General features: G+C 48.8%; 1 protein-coding gene across 6 annotated transcripts in view; it reads left to right on the top strand.

Annotated features, from left to right (window-relative positions):
* The first annotated feature begins 3553 nt into the window (after nucleotides 1-3553).
* The window catches only part of KLHL13 (kelch like family member 13), a 59135-nt gene continuing 37461 nt past the window's right edge, over nucleotides 3554-25227 (top strand). For 2 of the 6 annotated variants that reach the window (XM_061353278.1, XM_061353274.1), the window contains exons 1-3: nucleotides 3639-3685; nucleotides 13934-13998; nucleotides 20170-20228. Coding sequence is in view for 5 of the 6 variants with exons in the window: in XM_061353274.1 (XP_061209258.1) it covers nucleotides 20209-20228 (20 nt within the window). In the remaining variant the exon portion in view is untranslated. Of the gene's footprint in view, nucleotides 3686-13933; nucleotides 13999-14490; nucleotides 14591-20169; nucleotides 20229-25227 lie in introns of those variants that run through there. The other 4 variants (XM_061353273.1, XM_061353277.1, XM_061353275.1 and 1 more) reach the window with 4 other exon arrangements.

A 25227-nucleotide genomic window follows, 5' to 3' on the forward strand; every position in this document is an offset into this window, starting at 1 on the left:
CTTCACAAAGCAGCCCTTCACTGTGCTCCTGCGGCGGTGTTCAGCCCCAGTAGGTGCACCTCAATCTGCTGCAGCGTAGGAGAACACATGAGCCTGACCCGTGCCCCCTTGCTTCCAGGAATGCTACAATGATACCACTACATTTTACCCTGTGGAGACTTGGAACTGCTCCCTGAAGCATTGCTTTTGGAAGTGTCCACTGGATAATCCCACGTTGTTCCCCTCACCAGGCTTAAGAGCAGCTTGGGTGGCACTTAAGATGCTTTACTCCTGTGTGAGCTTGGCTGATGAATGGAGCACTTCCACATCACTGACAGTTACTAAATTTGCTCCCTTTGGAACCTTTGAGCTGTTTTTTTCTCTGGGACAGATTTATTAATGTGTTTCCTGGCAGCAATGAATAATTTATTTTATATTCTTTGTGATCTTTGATTGGGAGTGAACCTGAAGATGGATCGCTCCGGTAGAAGAGCTATTGATTGCTGCAGAAAGCCCAGTTACCAGCTCACACTGTGGAGAACAAGAGAGCACAGTTGCTCGCACCAGTTGTGTGATGCTGGGGGAGGTAAGAGGCAGCTCTTCTGCCAGGATGTAGCTGGGCTGTATCAGAGCCAGCTTTGGTCAGACGCTAGGACCCTGCTGTGAATGATGCTCCAGAGATCAATGGGAGCATTTGCACAAGGCAAGCAAAATCTGGCTTTTCAATGCTTTTTCGCATGATAGTCAAAATAATCCAGGGCAGAGGTTTGTATCTGTGTTGGTATCAGGTGAAAACTGGTCATTTATTGAGACAGACAGGGGTTGTTAACCTTAGTGCTGCTTTCAAGGAAACAAAGTGGCATTGCTTTCTTCTATATGGAAAGAAACTCCCAGGTACCGAGCTTGCATATGGATGGTGCCATGTGCCTTGCACTGTTCTGTTGCCCCATCAAAAGCCACTGCTCTCCCTGTTGCTCCAGTGGGAATTATGCCCATAAGCCATCCATCTGGCCCAGGCCATTCTGCATCCTGGTTGAGTTGTGTTGGCTGGAGCCATTTCCTCCACTGGCATTGGTTCCTTGTCCATCCCCACCTGTGGGAATGGGAAGAAAAACAAAAGTGATCTTTATCCTGCTGCCTTCCAGGCAGGATGAGAGGTGTCACGCTCCCTGGTTCCTCTTGCTGATAAGCCAGCCCTGCATCACCAGTTTTAGGAGCCAAAAGCAAGATGATTTTGCTGAAGTTCGGGAATTCTTCTTTAATCCCTGCCTTGCTCCTAGATCTGACCTGCACTCAGAAGAAGAGAGAGGAGTTAATACCATTTGCCAGCAGGGAAGAAAAGTGTATAAGCATGCAATGATAGATTGCTTAGCCAGGAGAATACACAGCCTGCAGAGGTGCGGGTAGTTTATCTGCAGCCATCAGTAACCACGTGCATGGTGCTGCAGTTATCCCCCAAACTACAACCATAGTGGGAGCTTGCAGGAGAAGCCTCTTCATCAGGGGCTGTAGTGGTAGAACAAGGGGCAATGGATTAAAACTTGAACAGGGGAGATTGAGGTGAGCTCTTAGGCAGAAGTTCTCCCCTGTGAGGATGCTGAGGCACTGGCACAGGGTGCCCAGAGGTGCATGCTCTGGCCTTCTTCTAGTGGTTATAATACTCTCTATAAAGCTATGGATAATGTAAGGATGGAAGTGCCTTATTTAGGTCAAATACTGTGCATGTAGCTGCTCTGTTTAATTTTGCAGGCACTCCAAGTCCCTGGGGCACTTCCCGCTCTGCTTGCAGTGGATGGCCTCCTTTCTGCCCAAACGTTAGTTGTGGGCTGTACTCCCTGAGGCACCTTTCCTGCTTTCCCATCTTTCCTTCCACTCCTTTCACATTTCATTTACCTTTCCCAGCTCCTAAAGCCCAGATCAATTGGACCTAGAATGTTTTCTGCCTTTTTTTACCCCCACACAGGATGAATTTTAATACTCAGTGGCCAATGTAATTCCCTCTTCCTACATATTTAGTCTTCTGACTGCACCTTTCCAGTGGGATGCTCCATTTCCATCGGAAATGTTTCTCTGTGAAGAGAGCTGATGTTTCAGCTGATTTCTTCCCTGTTCTGCTGTGATTTTGCCTGGCAGGGAATGGCAAAGAGCCTGTGATTCTCTAGTGCTCCAATAATTATCATGTCCTTGGTGGGAGCATCTATGGAGGGCAAAGAGAGATGAGACATTAAATGTGGTACCCACGAAAATTAGGTTGGAGTTTTATGTTTGTGGAAGTGGCTGTTGATGGGGAAACAAGGTGGAAACCCAGGATGCACACACAGGGCCTATCTGTGTTATAGCTGTAATGTAAATGCTTATGTGTGCCAGCACGTGCCAGGCAGTTATTTCCTCTTCCAAGGACAGGGAAGAACTCTGATGTCCCGCGGTTTAAAGGCACTGACTCTGCAAGGAGAGGCTTTTCAAATACCCCTTTCGTGAAGCTTTATTACCTCTTTTAGTGCTGTTTTCTGCCCAAGTATCCATGGCCTCGGCTCCGCGAACTTCAGCTGGGCTGATCCTACTGTGCTGGGCTGCAGAGAAGGATGGTGCCGATATCTCTGCCCTGAAGCATGGGGAGATGGAGTGGGACAATGTGGCAGAGCGCTGCTGGAACAGCGAATTTCATAGAACCACAGCACCCCAGCCTGGTTTATGTTGGAAGGGACCTCAAAGCTCCTCCAGCTCCAACCCCTGCCACGGGCAGGGACCCCTTCCACTGGAGCAGCTTGCTCCAAGCCCCTGTGTCCAACCTGGCCTTGAGCACTGCCAGGGATGGGGCAGCCACAGCTTCTTCATTCCAGTATTGAGGCCATATTTCCCTCTAGGGATTTTTGTTTCAGTCACCTCCCTGGGGACATTTCCAATTCACACCACAGGCAAACAGCAAGAACAGGACCTGGGCACCCTCTGCCCATAGGAGACTTTTTACAAGGCTTCACCAGCCTCAGCAAACATGATTTATTGCTGCTCAGATCCCTTCCTCCCTCTTGGGGGATGGAGTAACTCTCACAGAGCCTCTCCAGATGGTTGGCGGGCGAGCAGCTTCCATCAGCACATCGTGGCCTTCAGGATGGGATGCCAGCCTGTGGGAACAGCCACGAACAGGCTGTCTGCACTCAGCAGACGTTAGTTTTTACTCCAAGTTATTACTATTACTTGGAAAAAACAGCTCTGTAGGGTTTTTTGTGCATTAATGGGGACCAGGGTAGTCAGTCACCTTCAGAAGGGCCCCGTCTATGGCTGGAATCAGGCTGGAGTTAGAGAGTTACTTAATCCGTCCGTCCATCCATCCATCCATCCATCCATCCATCCATCCATCCATCCATCCATCCATCCATCCATCCACCCATCCATCCATCCATCCATCCATCCATCCATCCATCCATCCGCCCACCCACCCTCGCCCCCCGCGCTCTCCGACCACGCCTCCTTCCCCATAGCCCCGCCCCTGCCCCTTTAACCCCGCCCCCTGCACCGCCCATCCGCCCCGCCTCTTCTCGCCGCGCGTCGCCTACCCACGTGCGCCTGCGCACCGCCTGCCCGCCATGTTGGCGCGGCCGGTGACGCGCTGTGCCGGGGGGCGGTACCGGGCGCGCGGCCGCGCTCGGGACTTTGTGGACGCTCCGGAGCGGGGCCCGCCGCGGGGCCGGGCGGCCGCAGCCCGCAGGTGAGAGCGGGGCGAGGGGCACCCTCCGGCTGTGCCGCGGTTCGAGGGCACGGTGGGGCCGGGGGTCGTTGTGTCCTGCGGGGCCTGTGCGGCCGGGGGCGGCGGGGGCTGCCGTGGGGATACCCGGTTAGTGAGGGGGAGAACCGAGCGGGGGGCCGCCGGGGGGGGGGTGAGCCGGGCAGGGCCGCGGGTCCCGGCGTGCTCCGGAGCGGGGTTTGTGCCGCGGAGAAGCGCCTCCAGCTCCCATCTTCCAGGCATTGTCCCGGAGCCGTGCAGCCGCGGCCCCGTCTGCTGCCGGTGTTCATTGTTCCCGGTCGCTGTTTGGCTGGTCGAGGTCTGGAGTTCAGCTGCTTAGTTCTGAGATGCAGCCATTCGAAATAGGGATGTGATGCAGGGTGTCATTAACTTGATGGTTTCCTCTTCTCCCTGTTCGCATTAGATTTAGGCCAAGCTGTGCTTTACTCGGGACTCACTGCTCAGCACTTTGTGCCTATGAGAAGCGCGGTGTTAACTCGGGAGCCGTGGCTCGGGTCCTGGCTGCCGTTCAGGACGTGCGGGGAGCATCGCTTGTAGTTCCGTGTGGCAAAGGGCTCTTGAGCTCAGGTGTTGGCTGTGTCAATGAAACTGATGCTGGCTTGGCCCTGCTGTGAAGTCTTGCTTTAGAAATGCCTCTGCTTTAACTGTGGCTCATCCGTTTGAATAGAACGCCACGGAGGAGTTTCCTTATTCTTTCCCCAGTGAGCTGCAGACAGAGATAATGCTAATGAAGAACCTTCAGGGCACTCTCCCCACTGCTGCGCTTCCATGCAAAGCCTGTTCTGCAGTCTCCTTTAATACCAGAGCACGCTGCACAGAGGTGATAGTAAAAAGCTGTTGTAAGTGTGGGTAGTAGCTGGGGTGAAATGCCACCCGGAATGCAACTCTGTGATCCCGGTGGGGCTGGGACCGTGCTTCTAAGCATTTTCCTTCCCATCTGAAGCTCAGACCCATCGCAGTGAGCTCCCAGCACGAATTAGCATGCTGCTCTGCTTCAAAGCACCAAGAGTTCCAGTGAGCCTTGGCTCGGCACCAGGGCTCCGCCATGAATTCAAGTGGCTTTGCCCCAGCCAGCTGTGATTTGTTATCATTTGAAAAGGTTTCTTCTGCCCTTCGGAGGAAGGTTCACTGAGCCGAAGTCACCCGAGGCTGCAGCTCACCTGTACCTGCTCTGTGGCAGTGATAGTGGCTCGGGGACTTGTGTGCTTTGTGGTACCACTGGCACATGTTCTGGTGATGCTGGGAATGAAGCTGATTGCTGAACCTGCCCAGCCAGAAAACAGGACCCTGCAGGCTCCCTGACCCAGCGTGTTCCCACAGTTTGAGCAGAGCGTGTCCCTGGGGACATGATGGGCACGGGGATCATCTCAACCAGCCTCTCAGGATTTGGCTCACCCAGAGAAGGGAGTGTGTTCGGCTCATACCGCTGCAGAGGCAGTGTGTGAGGTTGGTGATGGATCCTTCAGTGAGCTCTAAGGGAGCTCAGAGGAGGGGTGAAATGAAGCTGCTGCAAACAGGGCTCTTGTTCTGGCACATGAGCTGCAGAGAAGCACATGGGGTTGAGCATACAAAGTGAAGCCTTGCTTCCCCCTGGAATTCCAGTAGCCTTAAATGGGTGGGTTTTCTTTCTTTTGCTTTCCAAGAAGCTCAGAATGTTGGAGCCCTTTAAAACAACCCCCAAATCAACAAACTGGTTGAGTGTATCTCAGTATAACATAGTACTTGTCTGTTTCCTTGGCAGTGGGGATGAAGCCAGGGATGTCTGGATGTAAAGGCGTCACCTCTGCTGTCTGAATTCAAAGTACCTCAAGGGCTGTGTGTTCATAGTGTGGTCCAGCTATTAGGAAGGGTTAATTAGTCCACACTACAAAGAAACATGTTGGTCGAGACTCTGAATGTGCAGTGTGTACTTCAGGGAGAGTTTCTGTGAGCTCTGCTGTATCACCTCCCCAAGCACCACAAGCAAAGCTGTCAAAGGTGCTCTGCTTTTGCATGGTTGTCCCATTGCTGAGGCACCTGTGATGTGTAAAACCTGCTTTTTGTGTCTTTACTCTTTTAGTTGATTCATCCATGCTGGCAAAATTTACTGTGGCAGAAAATGACTTATAGCAAAGCATTTATTGTGGCTTTCCAGTGCCTAAAGGGGCTGCAGGAAACCTGGAGAGGGGCTTGGGACAAGGGATGTAGGGACAGGGCAAGGGGAATGGCTTGAACCTGCCTGAGGGGAGGCTGAGCTGAGCTCTTAGGCAGAAGCTCTTCCCTGTGAGGGTGCTGAGGCACTGGCACAGGGTGCCCAGAGAAGCTGTGGCTGCCCCATCCCTGGCAGTGCTCAAGGCCAGGTTGGACACAGGGGCTTGGAGCACCCTGCTCCAGTGGAAGGGGTCCCTGCCCGTGGCAGGGGTTGGAGCTGGAGGAGCTTTGAGGTCCCTTCCAACCCAAACCAGGCTGAGATTAAGAGCTCTCAGCCGCAGAGTGCTCACTGTTGGGCTCGTTCACTATCCATAGTAAAACACTTTTCCAGTGACTCTTACAGCTCATGAAAGTTGACTTTGGTGGCCTGGGGCTGGTTTCACAGGGATGGATGCCTCTATCACAGATCTGGTGCAGTGTGTGTGGATGCCAGTGTGAGTGGGAGGTGAAATCATTACTGCATGGGGCAGCATGCATTCTGCTTTCCTTTCCAGGTTCTCTGCCCTCAGGTTTTTGTATTCCCAGTGCCTTGCGTTGGCAGAGCACTGGAGGGAAACATCTTCATGCTTTTAACTCTTGGTGATGCAAAAGGTGTCTTAAAGCTGGGAAATCGGAGCTTTATGGAGAACTCAAACACAACAGCGTGGAGGAAATTTCTTTTGGTGTATTTGCTCTCCCGAGGCAAAGTGTCTTGGAAAAACTAGGAAGGAATGAAGCCGTGTTGGGTTGTAGTCTCTGGAAGACAAGGCATGTGTTCAATGGGCATTCAGGGTGCTTGAGGAACTTGCTGGTTTTGGGTTGAGGACACATAGTGTGGACAGCCTGAGTCCTGTGCGGGCAGGACCCAAGGAGGAAACAGGCTGTAAGTGCGCTGAGATGCAGGGAATTGCTGTGTGTGACCTGGAACTGGTGACAGGAGTGATTCACAAGGGGGCTTCTTGAAGATACCTTTTGGCTGCTGAGGTAGGAAGGGATCTGCTGGAACCGAAGAGGATCTTGCAAGTGTAAGTCTGACTCCCTTAATCAGCCCGTGTGTTTCAGAATACCAACAGTAAGGGAATTCAGGTGATTTCCCATCTCCTACAATGGATTTGATGACTTCCATATGTGCTTCGAGCAGCTCTTTTGGAGTGAATCAGGTGTAGTCACCTTTTGAAGAGAGCACCAGTTACTGAAGTGTATTCTCAATGGTTTTGCTTTCAGCTTGCTGTGGGGAATCTGTCATTTGGTTTCCTTTGTGGGAACAGTGCTTCCTTGTAAATACTAATGGCTCTGGTCATATGATTTCTTGAGGCTTTTGTTCTATCTTCTTTGTGACTGCTGCAGCTGCTTGGTGGTGTGTTATAGTTGCGAAATGTGAGAGATGCTTGGCAATGCCACCATGGTTCTGCTTGGTTTCTTTCATATGAAATATCTGCTGGTACAGGGGAAAGTCGCAATGAAAATAGATCATGAACAGAAGTGTTGCTTTCAGGGAAGTTCTTGGAGCTTTTGCCCCAAAGTGCAGTTGCTGAGATTTGGGGGAAAACTTAAGAGCTTTTCCCATTTCAGTCTTCAAGAGCCTCAGCTTTACCCAGTGCCCTGTCAGGTCATTCATTGTGCTGTTCCTTTCCATGGGCACCAGCTCTGGGGGTACCCAGCCAGTGATGCACATGGAATCACAGCCTGGTTTAGGTTGGAAGGGACCTTAAAGCTCATCCAGACCCAACCCCCTGCCACATCCCTCTTGTGCTGCTGCCCCAGAGCTGGATCAGGGCTGCAGGGGGGTCTCCCCAGAGCACAGCAGAGGGGCAGGATCCCCCCCCCGAGCTGCTGCTCACGCTCTGGGGGTGCACCCAGCACATTGGGGTTTCTGGGCTCAAGCACACACGGTCCCACCTCTCCAACCTGTCCAGGTGCCTCTGGGTCCCATCCCTAAACCCCCAATGTTTCGTGCATGTGGCTGGGCCCAGCAGTGGAACCAGTTGTCAGCAGCAGGGCTGTTACCCACCATATCACACACCTGCAGTGCCTGCTTGCTGGTTGTGTACTTGCTTGTCCTGCCTCTCTGAGTCCGTTTGCCTGGAGGTGGGAGGGATAAGCAGCTTTAGGACAGAGGTCCTGCCTAAGCTGTTTCACCTTGTGAGAGGAAAACCACTAAAGCATGTGGGAATGTGTTGTGGAGTTAAACCAGGGAGGGGATGGTTTGAGTGCCTGTCCTGGCTCTGAGTTCTTTAACTGCTTTAACAGGTATTGCAGTGCTCAGCATCTCCGTGTGTTTTGAATGTTAATTTCCATCTTTGCAGGGAAGCGAGGGAGAACTTTGTTTCCTTTGTTCTTGGTGAGAGAACAACCGCAAAGGGGCAGATTTAACTATCTGTATCCGTCAGAAATTGCAGACCCGGATTTAGCAACACAGCAAATGAAAACTGTGATACGTTGTAAACCAGCTCAGTTACACCGGCATGTGGTCCTGTGCAAACTGGTGTTAGGAGGAAGGGGAGGATCCATGTCTTGGAAAGAACAGATCACAGTTTGAGGTGTTTGAGTGGTGATGATCAGAGGCTCCTGTAGGTTGAAGAAAGCAAGGATAAGCACGTGAGTCTTGACCCAGTTCCTGCTTCCTGCCTGCTTTTGGGATCTCCACGCGAGTGGTCTGTGCTAGTTTCAAGTTGAATCTGTTCCATGTGCATTTCATTCACCATCGTGGGAACGTTGATTCTTTTGAATATTGACCTTATCTGATAATGCTAATGTGAAATACCCAGCAGTGTGTTAAGGTGATGATCTGAAATACCCAGCAGGTTGTTACTGGAGTGGCACAAACCCCAGCTCTGAAGCTGAAGCTCTATTTCTGTTACAGATTCTTGTAGCACATTTTCTATGTGTTCAAACAATTCTGTAAGAAATAAATGGAAAGAATTTCTTTTAAATTGGAAACTTCTTCATAATGTGTTATAGGTGGAAAATGAAGCAGAAGATTCACACTTGGAGGGCAGAATCTGATGCCAGAGGGTTTGGAGGCGATTTGGTGCTGCAGGAGCCTCATCTGCTGCATCTCTGGGTGGTCCTACCTAGTACCTGATCTCCTGCTCAGCTCCCTTGGCAGAGCTGCTGTGATTGCAGGGTGATTTCTTTTATGCTCTTATCTCATGGGAAACTAACCCACTCAGTAACGTTCAGATCAGGCTGCGAACTCACCCCGTGGCTACACCTTGCTGCTGCTCACGCAGGTAGAGGCAGGAATGCGGTGGCTGGAGGTGAGTGGAGGGAAAGCAGGACTGCTTCCCTCAGCAGGTTAAGGATGCAACTGTAGTGATAGACAAGGGGCGATGGCTTTAAACTTAAACAGGGGAGACTGAGCTGAGCTCTTAGGCAGAAGCTCTTCCCTGTGAGGGTGCTGAGGCGCTGGCACAGGGTGCCCAGAGAAGCTGTGGCTGCCCCATCCCTGGCAGTGCTCAAGGCCAGGTTGGACACAGGGGCTTGGAGCAAGCTGCTCCAGTGGAAGGGGTCCCTGCCCGTGGCAGGGGTTGGAGCTGGAGGAGCTTTGAGGTCCCTTCAACCCAAACCATTCTATGATGCGTTGAACGCAGCGCAGCAGGACGAGGGGAATGCTCCCAAGTTTCCGGATGCTTTTAAAGAGATGCTCCTGTTCTCCAGCTCGCTTTTCACCTGTGCAGAAGCTGAGTGATCCATGTAAATTCATGCTTTCCGTAAAATCTTTACATGAAAGCATGACTTACGCACTACAGCAAGGTGGGGGGAAAGCGTTTTGTCTCACCTCTGGAGGACTTGGAACGTTGGCAAATGCCGCCTGGCTCTTGAAGGAAGCTGTGCAGGGAAAATGGGTTGCTCTTGTGCCTTGAATGCTTTTGACTGCTCAGTGCTTGAGTAGCTTCAGCTTTAGGAAACGGGCATGGCTCTGGGCAAGTTTATGGCTGCCCACAGGTTTGGAATAGAGCAGAGGAAGTGAGTAGCACATCTGTTATTTAAAGCCGTGACACTGGAATCCTACAGACCTTGGCATCTATTCTGTAGCTATATGTTTTTTTAGAAGCTGATTACCCACCATGGTGCCAGAGTTGTAGAAGACTTGTATTAATAGCTTATCCCCCTCCCTGATCATCTTTCTGCTCTCTGCTAGTGGGTAACATCTGAAGTAGTAGCAACTCCAAGTTAAAGAAACACATACGTGGTTGTATTGCTGCCTCTTAACAACTCTATTTTGTTGCCTGTTTCTGTGGGAGGCTCTGAACAGGAACAGAACGTAACCAGTTTTGGTCTCTTTCATGTTGAATTTGTAATCTAGCAGGGATGTTATATCTAGCAGTTTAAGCAGGGCTCTTGTGTTTGCTGTCCTAAGCATGTTGCTATACAGTGGAATGAAAATATTTCCATCAGGGTATGTGCCCTATGAGATATTTTATAGAAGTGAAAGACTTGGCAAACTTACACATCCAGACTGGAAGTTAGGGATTACACACGGGAGCTACAGAAGAATCAAAGGGTAAATCTATCTAATGCAGCAATCCTGAATCTGGATTTCCTCGGTGGCTTGAGTTGCTGCATCCTGCTCCCTCGGTGGCTCTGCACCTCCGAGACCTGGCACCGCATTTACCCCCTGGATCTGACAATTTTGCCCTTAAAGCCCAAACAGGGACTTTAGGGGCGAGCAGTAGTGAGAGAACCAAGGTATCAGCTACCCTGGTGTTGGTGGAAGAGGCATTAACTCCACCTTGGTGGTGGTGGTGGCATGTGCTGAGAGAGCCTGGCTCCTTTTCAGGACTGGTTTAGGAGCTTGTCTTAATGGGAGGTTGGATACATGGAGGAGTTTGCTGTGAGGCTTGAAATGGACCCTGGAGATGGAGACCCTGAGGTTTTGTTTTCCTTAAGCTTCGTTTTTGTCCTTAATCCTCTTGCTGATCTGTATACCTGGTGGTGTTCAAGAGCCACAGTCATGGACTGAGACCTTGGTGTGATGCTGCTTGGTGTGCACAGAAGAAAAAGGTGGGTTCTATTCCCAACTCTTGTTACACTGCTGTAGTCTTCCTTCACGTTTTGTTTTCCTGGGTTTGTGGGTGGGATGGGTGCTGAGCCCAGCTCAGTAAGAACAGAGTCTGACTCCAGCCTCTGGTGGTGGCATTTTGATCTTGAAGAACTTGTAGCCTTAGGACAAGACGATGGATGTCACCAGCATCTCTTGCCTTCCTGCAAGGGCAGAGGCTTGCACACAGTGTGACTGTAGGTGCTCGTGTGGCTGTCCCAGTGCGAGGAGCTCTGAGAGCTGGGTGAAATGACTGCCCTGGAACGGGCTGAGCAGATGTAGGCAAGGCTTGTCCTCCTCTTAGAATTCATTCCTTGGGTGACACAGTGTACCAATGGCCCTTGTTTCTTTCGGGATGCTGCCTTGTCTGGTTTTGCAGCTGGCCATCATTCCTGGTGTGTAGAAGGAGGAAATGTTTCTGTAAGGGGGCTGTAAACCTTGCCTCTGGCAGCTTAGACGCTTGTGTGAGCTCTTCTGTACGATGCCAACACAAATAAGATGGAACGATTTAAACAGCCTAAGGAACTCTTTGTATCAGTTGATCCTGTGTAACTGGGTTAGGAAGTCCTTGGGAGCAGGTCTGCCTGCAGCCTTGTGCCATGGAGCACAGACAAACAGCTGAAGGTGCTGAGCATGGCACAGATGTTCCTAGAGGAGGAGATCCAAACCCAGGGCAGGGGTCACAGCCTAAAATGCTTCTCAAAAGCAGAAATGTGGCTTCTGCGAGGATGGGTGAAGTCAGAGCATCCCAGTTCGTGATCTTCCTAGGGAATGAGTGTATTTCCTGCTTAGGCTGGAGTGAAAGAAGCGGTTAGGTTTTGACATGGTTTATGGGGATGGCAGTTGTGTTGATGCTCTTCCAGCAGTGCTGGCGGGTGCTGTGGGGTTGCTGGGGAAGTGGCTTGTCTTCCCCATGGAGAAGCCTGGGCTGTGGTTATCACCAGCTCCCTTTATTAGTTCAGGTCGTTTATTCATTAGGAAAATTAACAGTAGGAGGGGGTTTGGCTGGGAAGTGAGAATGTGCCAGAGCAGAGGTTGCATGGCAACACTTCAGTTCCTAACTGGGAATCAGGGATAAATAATGGTGGAAAAAGAAATGGGGGGAGGAGGAAAAAAGAGTGGGCTGGAGGAAAAAACGCTGTCTTTGTACTGACTTCAGTGTGTCAGGGCCATCCCAGATGTGTGGAACAAGCCTGACATTGTGTGAGGTTTCCATGAGCTGGAGCCGCTCACAAGCCCTCCAGTGTGGTGCTGCATGCGTCACTGGAGCAGCCTGCCCGCACTGCAGGGATGCAGGTTCTGCACAGTGCCCTGCCAGGGGATGCGGGGAAGCCTGGGACTCCTTCCTGGGTTTAGAGGGCTTCTTGCCATCACAAACAACTTCCTCACTTCTTGTGTCTCTGGTTTGCTCCTGGGGAAGAGGTTTCTGTGGGTGTCACTCCCAACACCTTAATACTTGTATTCTGGAGCATGGGTCTTTCTGATGGCTCCATGCATAGGTGGGTATATGCAAACAGCCAAATAATCTGACACATTTCAAGGAGGAGCATAAAAGGAAGAAAGCTTCATGAAATAGGCTGCAATAGGCTCGCAAATCTTAAGGTAACTCCTTTTGGTTTTGGCTCGGAAGCTTGAACATCCTGTAGTGCTTTTTATCTGTTACTGTCGGTTAACCTGTGGTTTCCTGTGTGATATATTGATGTTACTGATGCTTTATCATTGGCAAGGGCTTGACACTGAGGAATTTGTTCCTTGAGTTATTCCAGCAGCGACCCTCGTTTGCTGGTGCTGCCTGAACATGAGCAGATGGGGTGCTTCAGCATAGAACTGTAGAATCCTAGAATCAGCCAGGTTGGAAAAGCCCTTTAAGCTCATGCAGTCCAGCTGTTCCCAGCACTGCCAAGGCCACCCCTAACCCATGGCACTGAGGCCTCGTCTCCATGCTGTGTGAACCCTTGCAGGGCTGGTGACTGCAGCCCTGCCCTGGGCAGCCTGTTCCAATGCCTGAGCACCCTCTGGGGCAGGAATTGTTCCTCAGCTCCATCTAAACCTGCCCTGGTGCAGCTTGAGGCCGGTTCCTCTTGTCCCATCCCTTGTTCCTTGGGAGCAGAGACCGACCTCACCTCACTACAGCCTTCCTTTAGGTAGTTGTGGGGTGTGATAAGGTCCCCCCTGGGCCTTCTCTTCTGCAGACTAAACAACTTCCTTCTTTCTGGAGCGCGAGTGCAGAGGAAGCAGAAGCAGTGGTGTTGTCACCAGTGTTTCCTCAGTCTGCTGTATGTTAGAACAGTTAAACCCATGACAGCCATTGCAGGTAACAGTGCAGCTTCTCACTCCCTGTGTGTTGGGATAACTGCCTGCTTTTTCCCTTGTCAGTGGGGCATGCTGTCTTCGTGGCATTGAAAAGCAGAGCAGTGTCTCCTGCCAGATCCTGCAGCCCAGCGCCGTTCCAAGCCCATTGTGCCTGGTGCTCTGCCTGCAAGCTCTGCGATGGCTTCCAGTGCGAGTGCAGCGGGGGTGAATGGCTGAAAGCTTGGCTTAATGTCATGATGCTGTTGCTTTTGTTAGGACTTGTCCCTCCTGTGACTTGTATGCATGCAGTGACTTCCATGAAATGGTGGCTCTACTTCTGAGATACAGACTGAGTAGCCTGAAAGCAGAAATGAGCTCCGAGTTTCTTTCTTCTGCACTGTTGTTAAAACTGGTTTTTATTTGAAGCTGTGGTCTTGCAGAATTGGGTCTGAAACACTCGGTACACATGGGAAAGAGCAGGGTGCCCCAGCTCTGCAGTGAGGTATGTGAACTTTCCCTCTAGGCAAGAAGTGGGGCTATCCAATTTTCCACTCAGAGCAGAGATGGAGCTCAAAGAACTGCAGAAGCCAATAGTTAACTCTGTGGGAGATGCTGTACCCTGCCGTTCTTTACAATAACATCTACAGTGAATAACAGTGTGCAAATGTGTGTGACAATGTTTTTTCTTTTCCTGAACCTTGTTCTAGATGTCAAAATTAACCTGGACCGCTTGGGAATGGCGAAACATAGCCCTGGGATCCTGCCATGAACAGTAAGAAAGTTGAGATGCTTTGTGTATGCAAATAATACTGTCTTCTAATGGCTAAACCCCAGTGAAACTGTTCCTGTTCCATTAACGTAACTGGGCAACAATTTGTGTAGCTCAATGTGGATGTGGTCCCAGGGTTTCATGCAGGAAAGAGGCAGTGCATCAGTAGAGGGAGCGCTGTTTGGGAAGCAATACTGGGAAGGCTTTGGAGGGAGGAGGGCTGCTATGGTGCAGTGTTGTTCTGTTCCTGCTGCTCCTGGATCAGCTGCTGTTCGACAGGAAGCCTGGCTGAGTAGGTCTTTGTCTGACCTTTCGTATTTCGTTTCCTTCTATGAGACTTTGGATTCAGTAGATGTTGATTAAATGGTTCATGTATCAAGAAAGCAGCCACCTTTAACAATATCCTCAGGTGTTGGTAGCATGAAACTTTCTAGTTTGAAGGATACATAAATATTTCTGTATGTGCATGCTCTGTATTCCTTATATAGCCCTTTGCAGATGTTGCAGGAGGCATCCTTGCATCAATTGAGGCACTGAAAATTATTCTGCTGAATTTTCCCAGTACAAAATAGATGACTTAAGAGAGCCTGTGGGGGTGAGTAGTGTGCTGGTGAAGTGCAAATGTTCAGCAGATGCTGTTGATGCTGTTTGTCAGCCTTGGCTAGAACAGAAATGAGAAGGCTTTTGTATTGTTAAATATCGTGATTTGGAAATAGGCAATTGGAAATGAACAGCTCTTGGGAACTCTTGTATCTACACATCAGTTTAATGCTTAACATGCAAATGTTCAGATGAGAAAGATTGCATTTTCTTTTGTAGAGCTCTTTGGCTGTGTCATTGAATTCTTCCATGGAACAGTGTTTTACCCAGGGCTGCCTGCCTGCCTTGCAGTGTTCATGGTCTGAAAGTCTGAGCCCTCTCCTTTGATGGAATGCTGTAATTGTTTAATTGCTGGGGAGCAAATTGTGTGGCCTCGGGTCAGTTGTTAGAACAATGGATAAAGACCCAGGAAGCTGTTCAGTTCTTTGTGCACACTAGTGTATGGAACACAAGGAGATCCTGTAAGGCTGATGGCTTTCGGCTTCTTGAGGAGCTTGTCCAGATTAGCTGAGAAGGTAAATGTATGTATTTGTAGACTGTTGAGAGGCTTTGCAATCTTAGCAGAATGCAGCTAAAGCTTCAGTTGGCTTTTCCTGAGCTTGGATAGACTGAGCTGACAGTTCAAACTGTGCATTCATTCCTTTAGAAGTGTCCTGTTCAGCAGCCTTCACCTTTTGAAAGGTAGGGAGGGAACTTGGCTGCTCACAGGTTTGCTCTGGCAAATCCTCGTGATTCTTGAGTCAAGAACAAATGTAACACCAGAGAATAACTGTGCGTGTGCAGTGTGGTGAAGAGGAGTTTTAAGGGTGGAAATGATTCTTGGTACAAGTCAGGACATCCAGCATGATCTTCGACTTTTTGTTTCTTGCCAATCAGTTGTCTAAAAGTTGTGTGCCTTTTGGCTCCTCTTTCAGAGGTGGTTGCTGGAGCCAGAAGAGCTGGGCTGCTCTTGTCCTGGTGTTCAAGGCCCTCATGTTTGGGACGTCCTTAATGTCCGTTTCTAGGACGAGTAGCATTAGAAATCCAAATCTCCTCTTGGCTGTTAATCCTGTAGTGTTAGAACATGTCCACACGCTACCAAGTAGTAAGCTAAATCACCAACATGTGAAATACATCTTACTGAGCTCTCATGTCATTGTAAGCCAGTGAGCAGTGTGTGCAATGCTGGGCTTTGCACAGCCTCATGACTTGGTGTTTCCTGCATTATCAGTTCAGTGGCTGTGTCCTCCTAAGGTATGCTCAAGATAGCTGTTAGGAAGCAAAGGAGAGCTGATGCCTTTTGAGTTGATCTGCAGCTTCCACCTTCACCCACTAACAGCACTCCAGAACCAGTAACTTGCTGACAGTGATGGGTGTTTGGGATCATGCTGACTAACCTGATCCAAAAGCATTTTTCCCAGGCCTCTATTTGCATATGTAGATCTTTTTTCCCAAGGAAGTGGTTTAGATGAAGCCTGCAGGTAAAGGATATGGTGATGGCAGTAACAGCAGGTGGGAAGGCTCAGAGTTCAGTGGAAAGTGATTCCAAGATGCCTTGTCACATGAATACGTGAATGGAAGCTTAAGGAAATACCTTGGATTTAGTTTCTGAGTGGAGCAGGTGGTGATGCTCTGGTGTGTGATATAGGAGAGGGCTACCAGAAGGTTTTACAGCAGAAAATGGGGAAAGTGGGCTTTAATGTTGTGAGCTTCTTTGCTGTTATTGTTAGGTAGTGTAAGCTGGCTGCCCAAAAGTCACTTCTGAACACTGGAAGATTCAGTTTACTGGAGTGTTTGTTATTTTACTGAGAAGCTTCACAAGATTTCACCTCCTGCTGTGATGTTTTCAGCTTTTCATTAACCCTTGCAGAGCAGTGTTCAGTTGATGCCTCTCAGTCTGTGGCGTGCACTCCCCAGGAGTGATCCATGTATGCTATGAGTTGCAAGTCTATACTTTCAGGGCTCTTGAGAGATCGTGATTAAAACCCTTCATCTGGTCAAAAGCCCACAGTGCCTTTGATGGAGGAGTGGCATGGAGATGCTTGTGTTCCAGTCTGGACATGGACAGGCTGGAGAGGTGGGACGAGTGAACCTCATGGAGTTCCATAAAGTCAAGTGCAAGGTCCTGCAGTGGGTCAGGGCAATCCCCAGCACAGACACAAGCTGGGAGAGACGGGATGGAGCCACCCTGAGGAGAAGGACTTGGGGTGTTGGGTGAGGAGAAAGCTCCCCATGACCTGGCTTCAGGTCCTGTCCCCCTCTCCTCTAGTCCAGGCTGGGATTGCTCTGTGTGGAGCTGCTCTTGTCTGTTCCTCCCCTGAGGCTGGGTTTTGCTGTTCCATTATTGTGGAAGCTCTCAGTGTTGAGAGCATCATGAAGGGCACCCACTGTGGCTCCACCTTTCCCTGCTGCCTGTGGTCCCTTCCAAACTGGGGGTGTTTTCCTTGGTGTGATGTATAAGCAGCGTATTAATGCTTCAGGCATCCTCAGGGAACTTTCTCCTGCTCTGTGAGTGAAATACTATACTGAGGAGGTTGTGTTTTATACATGAAACATTACTGAAGACTCCTAAGCCTGTAGGAACACGCTGAAGCATTTTTATTGTGCTCCTAAAATAGGCTGAGTAATTTTTATTGAGCATATTTTGGAAGTACATTAACAAAGGCCGTGATGTAATCGCAGTTTGCGAGCAGGGGAGCATTGCTTTTTCATGGGCAAAACTTCCTTCACTTAATACAGTCACTAAATCTCCATTAGGGTGAGATCTGTTCTGCTACCTGGAGTTGTATTTCAACAGTTTATTGACTTCCTTTATGACACTGAGTTTTTCACAGTGCAGGAGCTTGGTTGACTGAAGCAAAAGGGTAGCTTCAAGTGGGTCTCCTGTAGTCTAAGACGAGGGGCTTGGTTTGTGTGGGGACTTGATGTTTATTGAAAATGTTGAAGTATTTATATGCTTCTAGTTTGAGGGTGGAGAATAGTAATGGTTTTCCTTGTTAATTATTGATTATCAGGTGATATTTGATATATGTTAATGCTGTTCTTGTGCAATACAGCTCTGCCTGTTATAAAAGCCTTGAGGCCATGCTAACATCCAGAAACACGTCCAAAGTTCAGGCTGACAGCTGCATACATCAGGCTATTCTACACCCTACTTGTAAGATAAAAATGCCTTCTTAGGCGTATACTTCTCTGTATTTACAGACAGATTATTGTAGAATTCCACCCTGATTTGGGATGAAGGGACCTCAAAGCTCCCCCAGCTCCAACCCCTGCCACGGGCAGGGACCCCTTCCACTGGAGCAGCTTGCTCCAAGCCCCTGTGTCCAACCTGGCCTTGAGCACTGCCAGGGATGGGGCAGCCACAGCTTCTCTGGGCACCTTGTACCAGTGTTGTAACAACAGCAAGAGCAACACCACAAACCAGGGACCTGAGGAACTTGCAGAGCCGTGAGAAATCCATCTCCCAGCTCTTGGCAGGGGGAGGCAGGTCAGTGCTGGTGATCAGGTGTGTCCTGTCTGTGGATGTAGTAAGTAGCTGTGCAGTTGTAAGCAGAGGTGTGAATGTCTCCTGTCTGGTGCTGGGCATATCGAATCAATGGGGAGGATGTTAAAGGTGAAAGTTAACGGTTAACACAGCTCTTCAGAGGATGAAGAGTTTGTCTGCCATGGAATTTGAGCTGTCTGGATTTCGGTGGTAGGAAGACCTGGTAAATAATCCTCATGCAGCTGCTGAATTTTGTACTTTATTGGAAGAAAATCCATCAGTTGCCAGTTGTAGAACTTGGGTGCATCAGCTTGTCCATCCTATCCTGTCTTTGGGCACATCAGCTTGTCCATCCTATCCTGTCTTTGGGCACATCAGCTTGTCCTTTATGTCCTGTCTTTGGGTGCATCAGCTTGTCCATCTTTTCCTATCTTGGGTGCATCATCTTGTCCATTCTGTCCTGTCTTTGGGTACATCAGCCTGTCCATTCTGTCCTGTCTTTGGGCACATCAGCTTGTCCATCTTTTCCTATCTTGGGTGCATCATCCTGTCCATTCTGTCCTGTCTTTGGGCACATCAGCTTGTCCTTCATGTCCTGTCTTTGGGTGCATCAGCTTGTCCATCCTGTCCTATTGGACACATCAGTTTGTCCATCCAATCCTATCTTTGTAATCTTTGGTCTCCTGTGGGCAGGAGACAGCAAGCGTGCTTGTGGCTTTTCTCATGGTTTTGTACTGCACCCCAGCCGTTTCTTTGCCCCACCAGCAGTGGGTTTTAAACAAATGCCCCAGAAGAAGACATTCGGCTTTCACCTTGCAGTGCATCTGGCTCAGCTTTCTCTCCTGAGCAGAGTAACGTGAGCAGGTAACAGAAGCTGTCCTGCTAAAACCTCATCCCGGAGCAATCTTTCAGGGAGGGGGGCCATGCACAGGTAGAAGGGTTTTCAGTGTAGCAGCTTCTGTTTTGAAACTGGGCAGCAGGATTACAGTTGTGAGAGGTAGTCCTGACTCTGTGTGAATAGTTTGGCCAGTCTGATGTGTTCAGCAGTCTCTGGAAGGAGGTGAAACTGCTCTGTTTGGGAATGCAGGTCTGGTTCTGTTGGGTACAGCACAAATTATACTGTGAGCTACTAACACTTATTTAGCGTTAGCGGCAGGATGAGGAGGAATGGCTTGAACCTGCCTGAGGGGAGACTGAGCTGAGCTCTTAGGCAGAAGCTCTTCCCTGTGAGGGTGCTGAGGCGCTGGCACAGGGTGCCCAGAGAAGCTGTGGCTGCCCCATCCCTGGCAGTGCTCAAGGCCAGGTTGGACACAGGGGCTTGGAGCAAGCTGCTCCAGTGGAAGGGGTCCCTGCCCGTGGAAGGGGTCCCTGCCCGTGGCAGGGGTTGGAGCTGGAGGAGCTTTGAGGTCCCTTCCAACCCAAACCAGTCTGGGGTTCTGTGGTTCTGTGTCTTGCAGCACTTGCTGTTAATGATGTGACATTTCAATTTGATGACAACTTTCTCACTGTCCCGTAAGTGGACGTACAAGTTCACGAACTGGGATATAGTCTGTAGTTATTTGGTTTGGGTAGTGGCTGTGAGATACCACACTCCTGAGGCACAAAAAAGTGGAACAAGGCTTTTTTTATCAATTCCATTAGATCTTGAAACTGGAACTCATTAACATTGTGGCCTCTTCTGCACAGATGAATGTGCTTACATCTTGCACATAAATAATGAACCGTAAAGGTGGCTTGAATGAGCCAGAGCTTCCATTTCATGAACTGTCCATGGGATAGGCGGGCTCAGGAGCAACTGGGTTAAACCAGGAGATTATTTGAAGAATCTAGGGCATGTGCTCCCTGTTCCCTTGATTGCTTTTCATAACTCAGCCCTGATCCCGCAGCTGGAGCAGTGGGATACACGCAGACACGCACTTTCCTTTCTCCTGTGCTCCTTTATCTCTTGTCGTTTTACTGGCCACAGTGAAGAGGGGGAAAAGCCATGTTGTGTGTCAATGCTTAGAATGGCTCTTGGTTCCTTTGGAGAGGATCCATGGGGACTGAGAGGCAGAGGCTGTGTCGGGCTGGCTGTGACTCTGCCTCAGTTCTTTTCTGTTTGACCGCAGGTGCATGAGGAGCAGAGGAGGTATTTCCACGTACCAGAGATGATGTGGAGAGACACTTTGTGAGTATCTGATGGGGGCTTCCTAAGAAGCCCAAAATGCCTGTGTGGGAATGACCATTCTTTTTCCCCCCTAACTTAGAATAACTGTGCAACTTGTCCAACAGTTTCATTTGGTCTAGAAAGCTGTGAATATGAAGCCCTTTATTTCGACAGTCAGCTTTGTCTGTGGTTTCCAGGAAGAGCTGGAAGGCAGAGCACTAGGATGTGAATGGCTTCAGAACTGATGAACTGTGACACTGGGGTGATTTTTGCTGTTGGCTGCTCAAGGTGTTCTAGACACAGTAAGCCCCCTGACATTGTGTAGCGGGGGAACCTGTACTAGGGTTGACTTGTTACTTACAGAAGCTCCTCTGTCAAGTTGAAGGTGCTGCCTGTTCTACATAGCAGGTTATTGGCACTTTCTTGTCACTTTCTTGTCCTTGTTTAATTTTGATTGAAAGTCTGATACATTTACTCTAAAAGAGATGGAAATAGCACTCAATAGCAGCTTTCCTGTCTGCTGGAACACAAAGATATTCTGGGAGCACACACTTAAACTGCATTCCCAAAATACTGCAGGAAAGGAAGAACCTCTATGACAGAACATAACTGTAGCTAAAGAAGTACTTAAAGGATTTACTTCTGTGGAAACAAGGTCATTTTTATGACCACAGTTAGATGATGCAATGTCTTAGTTGTCAGATGGACTCCATAAATAGGCTGGTTCTAGTGCTGCAGCCTCATCATCAGCCAGCTCTCTCCTCTGGGGCAGTGAGTCCCAGTGCACAGAGCAGGAACAGTTGGGATTTAAAGCAGTATGTTATTTTAGGATTTTCCATGATAGTCTTCATGCTTATTTCATTTTTTAAATATAATACAAGTAACATGGTCTCAAGTGCTTTCTTTTAAACCATGAGCTTTGATACTCTGGAGCTACTGCTTTGTTATCCAGGATAATGGGGCCTTTGTGGGCAGCTTTTCAAAGTGCTTTTCTTGGCACTGAAGAGCTGAAGTTAAAGAACTGCTATTACCTTGGGCTCTTCCACTTCTGATTTTAGTTTGCATTTGTGGTATTAATCCTACACCATGAAAATGATGGTGTTTTTAATTGAAAAATAGACTTTTTTATAATAGACTATGAATTGTTTAGTTAACAACTGCTTAAACTGCTAGGTAGGAACCAGTTTGGGTTTTTAACATGGAGTTTGCCGCTTTTGTGACCTAGATCTAAGGAGAAGGGGTTTAAGTGGTTTTTAGGCTTCCCTCATCCTGGAGCCCTTTGCGTAGAGATGGTTTTGTGATTTAGTAGGTACTTACAAAAATCATCCACAATGATGAATTTCCTCCTTGTGGGATGAGGTCCTGCATGTGCAAATAGGGGCTGGTAGTTTGTCTTCCTTTCAGTCAAGAGGAAAATCTGCTTCCAGACAATATTGGCTTGTACTCCTCTTTCCCTTGGCTCCCTCCAGGCTCTGCTTGCCAGCTCAGGAAGGCTGTGGGAGGATTTCTTCCTAACTGTGTCCTGGCCAGGTGCTGGCTTCTTTATGAAGCAGCAGGAGAAATCCTTGTGCTGATCCAGCTGACTGAGCCAGGAGCCAGTGTCCATTTGATCCACTGTGACCTGGAGATCACTCGATGGTGGCTGAAGTGCAGGAAGACTTTGGCACCATTGGCTGAGTAGCAGCGATCATGGGGAATATTATTTAATAATGTAACCTCTAGGAATAATGATTCATATTTGTAATAAAATTAGGTTCTGTGATAGCTTCTGTGAGTGAGCAGAGCAGTGCATTAGTGGATTCTTTGGTCATGGCATGCATTGTTCTCCGTGTTTTCGGGTTCTGGTCAGGGCTCAAGCAGAATCCCATCATCATCTCCTGGGCAGAGCTTTCTTCTGCAGCTCCTCTGGTCTGTTCCTGAGAAAGGCTTGTTTTGGCAGTAAGGCAGGCAGGACTTGCTTCCTTCATGGATGACACTGTTCTCATAAGAGTCTGTGTTTAAATTGTCCGGACTCCCCAGCAGAGATTTCTGCAGTTAGCAGTGAGGGGATGGGACCAAAGGCTTGGTTTGCTTCAGTTGCTTTTGTTTCAAATTCCTAAGCTGCTTCCTTAGGACAAAGGAGCTTTTTAATAGCCCAGAAAAAAGTTCTTCAGGCTCTTTCTGTAGCTTTCTAGAAGGTGTAAGGGGGGAGGAAGGATGTAGAGGTTGTGTGGCCTGATCTGGGCAGGCTTGCAGGAGTTTGCTGTGCTTTAGACAGCTCCAGTGTGTTAGATGGGCACATGTTTATGTGCTGGCTGGGTGTCGCTCTGCAGAGCTTGGAAGAACTTGCAGGTGAGCAATAACTTCCTTTTATTTGTATTCTTTTAATAAGGTATCTTTGTTATTGCCCCATCCCTGGCAGTGCTCAAGGCCAGGTTGGACACAGGGGCTTGGAGCAAGCTGCTCCAGTGGATGGGGTCCCTGCCTGTGGCAGGGTTTGGAGCTGGAGGAGCTTTGAGGTCCCTTCCAACCCAGACTGTTCCAGAATTCTGTGATTATCAGCTTCATAAAATTAAAACTTGATTGATGTCCTTCTTAATTACTTATTTTTAACAAGAAATAGAGTTTAGGTATAAACGTTTCAAGTATCACCCTCATACCTGAAATATTCCCATAGTGATTTCACAGTTGCTGATCAGACAGAACAGATTCCTTTGAGTGTATTTCCAATGTTAACTCTACGTGGTAATTTTCAGAACAGGCTCTAAAAAATAGACCCCCCCTTATCTTGTGGGGCTGGCATTGGAGTTGTACAGATGGCTGCTGCTAAGGACCTTTTGGTTGCACAGCAGTCAGCTCTTCACAGGCTTCAGCATATGGCTGGGGCAGGTTGTGCCCTGACCCTTAAGGGAGCAGATAAGGCTTATGGCCAGTGACACCCTCTGAAGCCTGCTTCTGGATTTGCCTACATTAAGGCTCCTCGGTGTCAGCATTAGTAGCTGCAGTAACAGGTAATGCCTGCCTGGTTTCACGAGTCCTCTTGGGGCTGTTGCAAGGGTGAATATGGGTAGTTTGGGCATTGAATGGAGTGTACTCCTTGGTGGAGGTGCAGGAACCAATTTCTTTTCTCACTTGTACATGATCATAACCTTGGCTTTAACCTCTGTGCTGTAGTACCTGTTTCTGTGAAAGGTATTTATACAGTTATATACAGTTCCTGGGGTGAAGTTGTTATTACTTGTTGCTGTTCTTATCATGGTTATTACTGTGCACTTCTGCTTGTGTGGTGTTTCTGGATAAAAGTGGAAAAATGGTTTACCTTTTGAATGCTTATGCAGAAGATTTAAAGAGCTTAAAGTACGTACTGCAACTTAGTCTACTCAGTTAAAAAGTGGCTTTGCTAATGAAGTGAGAATGTACAGTGAAACTTTTCCCATTTAATAGTATTGTCTCCTGCATTCATAAACTTCAAACAACATGAATTCCTAAGTATGTTGGGTAATATTGAACATAGAATTGTGGAAATAAAGTACTTGGCCCAAAGCAGGGATGCACATCCATCCCCTGTGCCGTTTTCTTCCTGACAGGCTGAATGAGGCTGCCTTGTTCCACTTGATGTCTGCCTAAGTCCAAGTGAGTCTAATTTGTACCATAGCAATGGGCACTTGAGCTGTGTCCTGGGTAATCAGCACATGAGGGGTGTCTGTGACAAGATGGACACTGAAGGGACACGCTGTATCTCAGCTATTCAGTTTCCTTCTGAATGGGCTAATATGTTCTGTTTGCTTTCGCTGACATAAAGCTTGGTGCTCTGAAAGAGCTGTCAGTCAGCAGCTGGTTTCTTACCGGGGTTTTCTCTCTGCTAGTGAGGAGAGGTGGGATCCAAATGTTGTACATCCTGTTGTATTCCTGGAGACAATACAGGTGTTCCACTGCTGGATTGCTTCCATGTGCTGGGTATTTTTACATGCAGTGCTTATCTAATCAACCTGTTCTCAGTGGAGTCTATTTCACCAGTGTGAATGTATTTAGTATAGGTGGTGATGAATGAGCTGGAGCATGCTGAAGTTGTAGCCATAGGTGACTTAGGCTTGATGAAGGGTGGCACATGCGGGTGACATGGAAGCCCTCAGAACACTGAAGATGTGGTGGTTCTGTAAGGACTCAAACATTCTAAGAACACATCAAATTGATGAGAAGTTTTTTGGCCATCTGATAACCTGCATCAGGGTTTGATCCACCTTGCTGTAAATGTGTGGGAATTGACATTTGGTTCATCGTGCAAATGCAGGCAGTGATCGGCTGACTTGCTGTTCAAAGTACTATTTCATTTACAGCAGTATTTTGCTACAACATCTCAGTGTGGCAGAAACTCTGCTTTCTGCTGCCTGGCTCTCTCAGGGCAGTGGGTTCAAGCTGACTTGTCCAGTGCCCTGACCTGCGGATGTGGATGAAGTATTGTCCTACCTGTCACTTGGTGTATGAGCAGACAGGGATGGTTTTAAATGTTAGTTACGTCAAGTTTCATATAGGTTCACTTTGAAATGCAATAACGAATCTGTTATTGTCAGACCTGTTGCTCTTGGAGTTCAATTGGGAAGCCTGAAACTGCCAAAGCAGGGATTGACTTGGGAGCCAAGCTCCGTCAGGCACAGATGCCGGGGTACTTAGGCTATGAAGTAATCCTGGTTTAGCTCTGGAGCACAGAAGCACCATTGTGTTCCTGCAAATCTCTGCAGAGGTTGAAGTTGCTGAATGGTTTTGAGATGATAGGTTTGGTTGCACTCAGACTGTCTAAAGGTGGTTCTCTCCCCCTGTCATGGATCTAGAGGTTTACTCTGCCCTCTGCTCATTGTCTTACTAAAGGTTGCTGTGGTTCTGCAGTGAAACACTTTGTATTCTGATTTGGTGCATGTGTCCTGGACCACTGTGGGACATGTTTTAGGATGATGAGGGTGCTGAGGCGCTGGCACAGGGTGCCCAGAGAAGCTGTGGCTGCCCCATCCCTGGCAGTGCTCAAGGCCAGGTTGGACACAGGGGC

This window comes from Neopsephotus bourkii, unplaced genomic scaffold (assembly GCF_033783945.1).
Source record: "Neopsephotus bourkii isolate Nb327-2 ecotype Australia unplaced genomic scaffold, CSIRO-AGI_Nbou_v1 NB_668, whole genome shotgun sequence".
Classification (NCBI taxonomy): Eukaryota; Metazoa; Chordata; class Aves; order Psittaciformes; family Psittacidae; genus Neopsephotus; species Neopsephotus bourkii.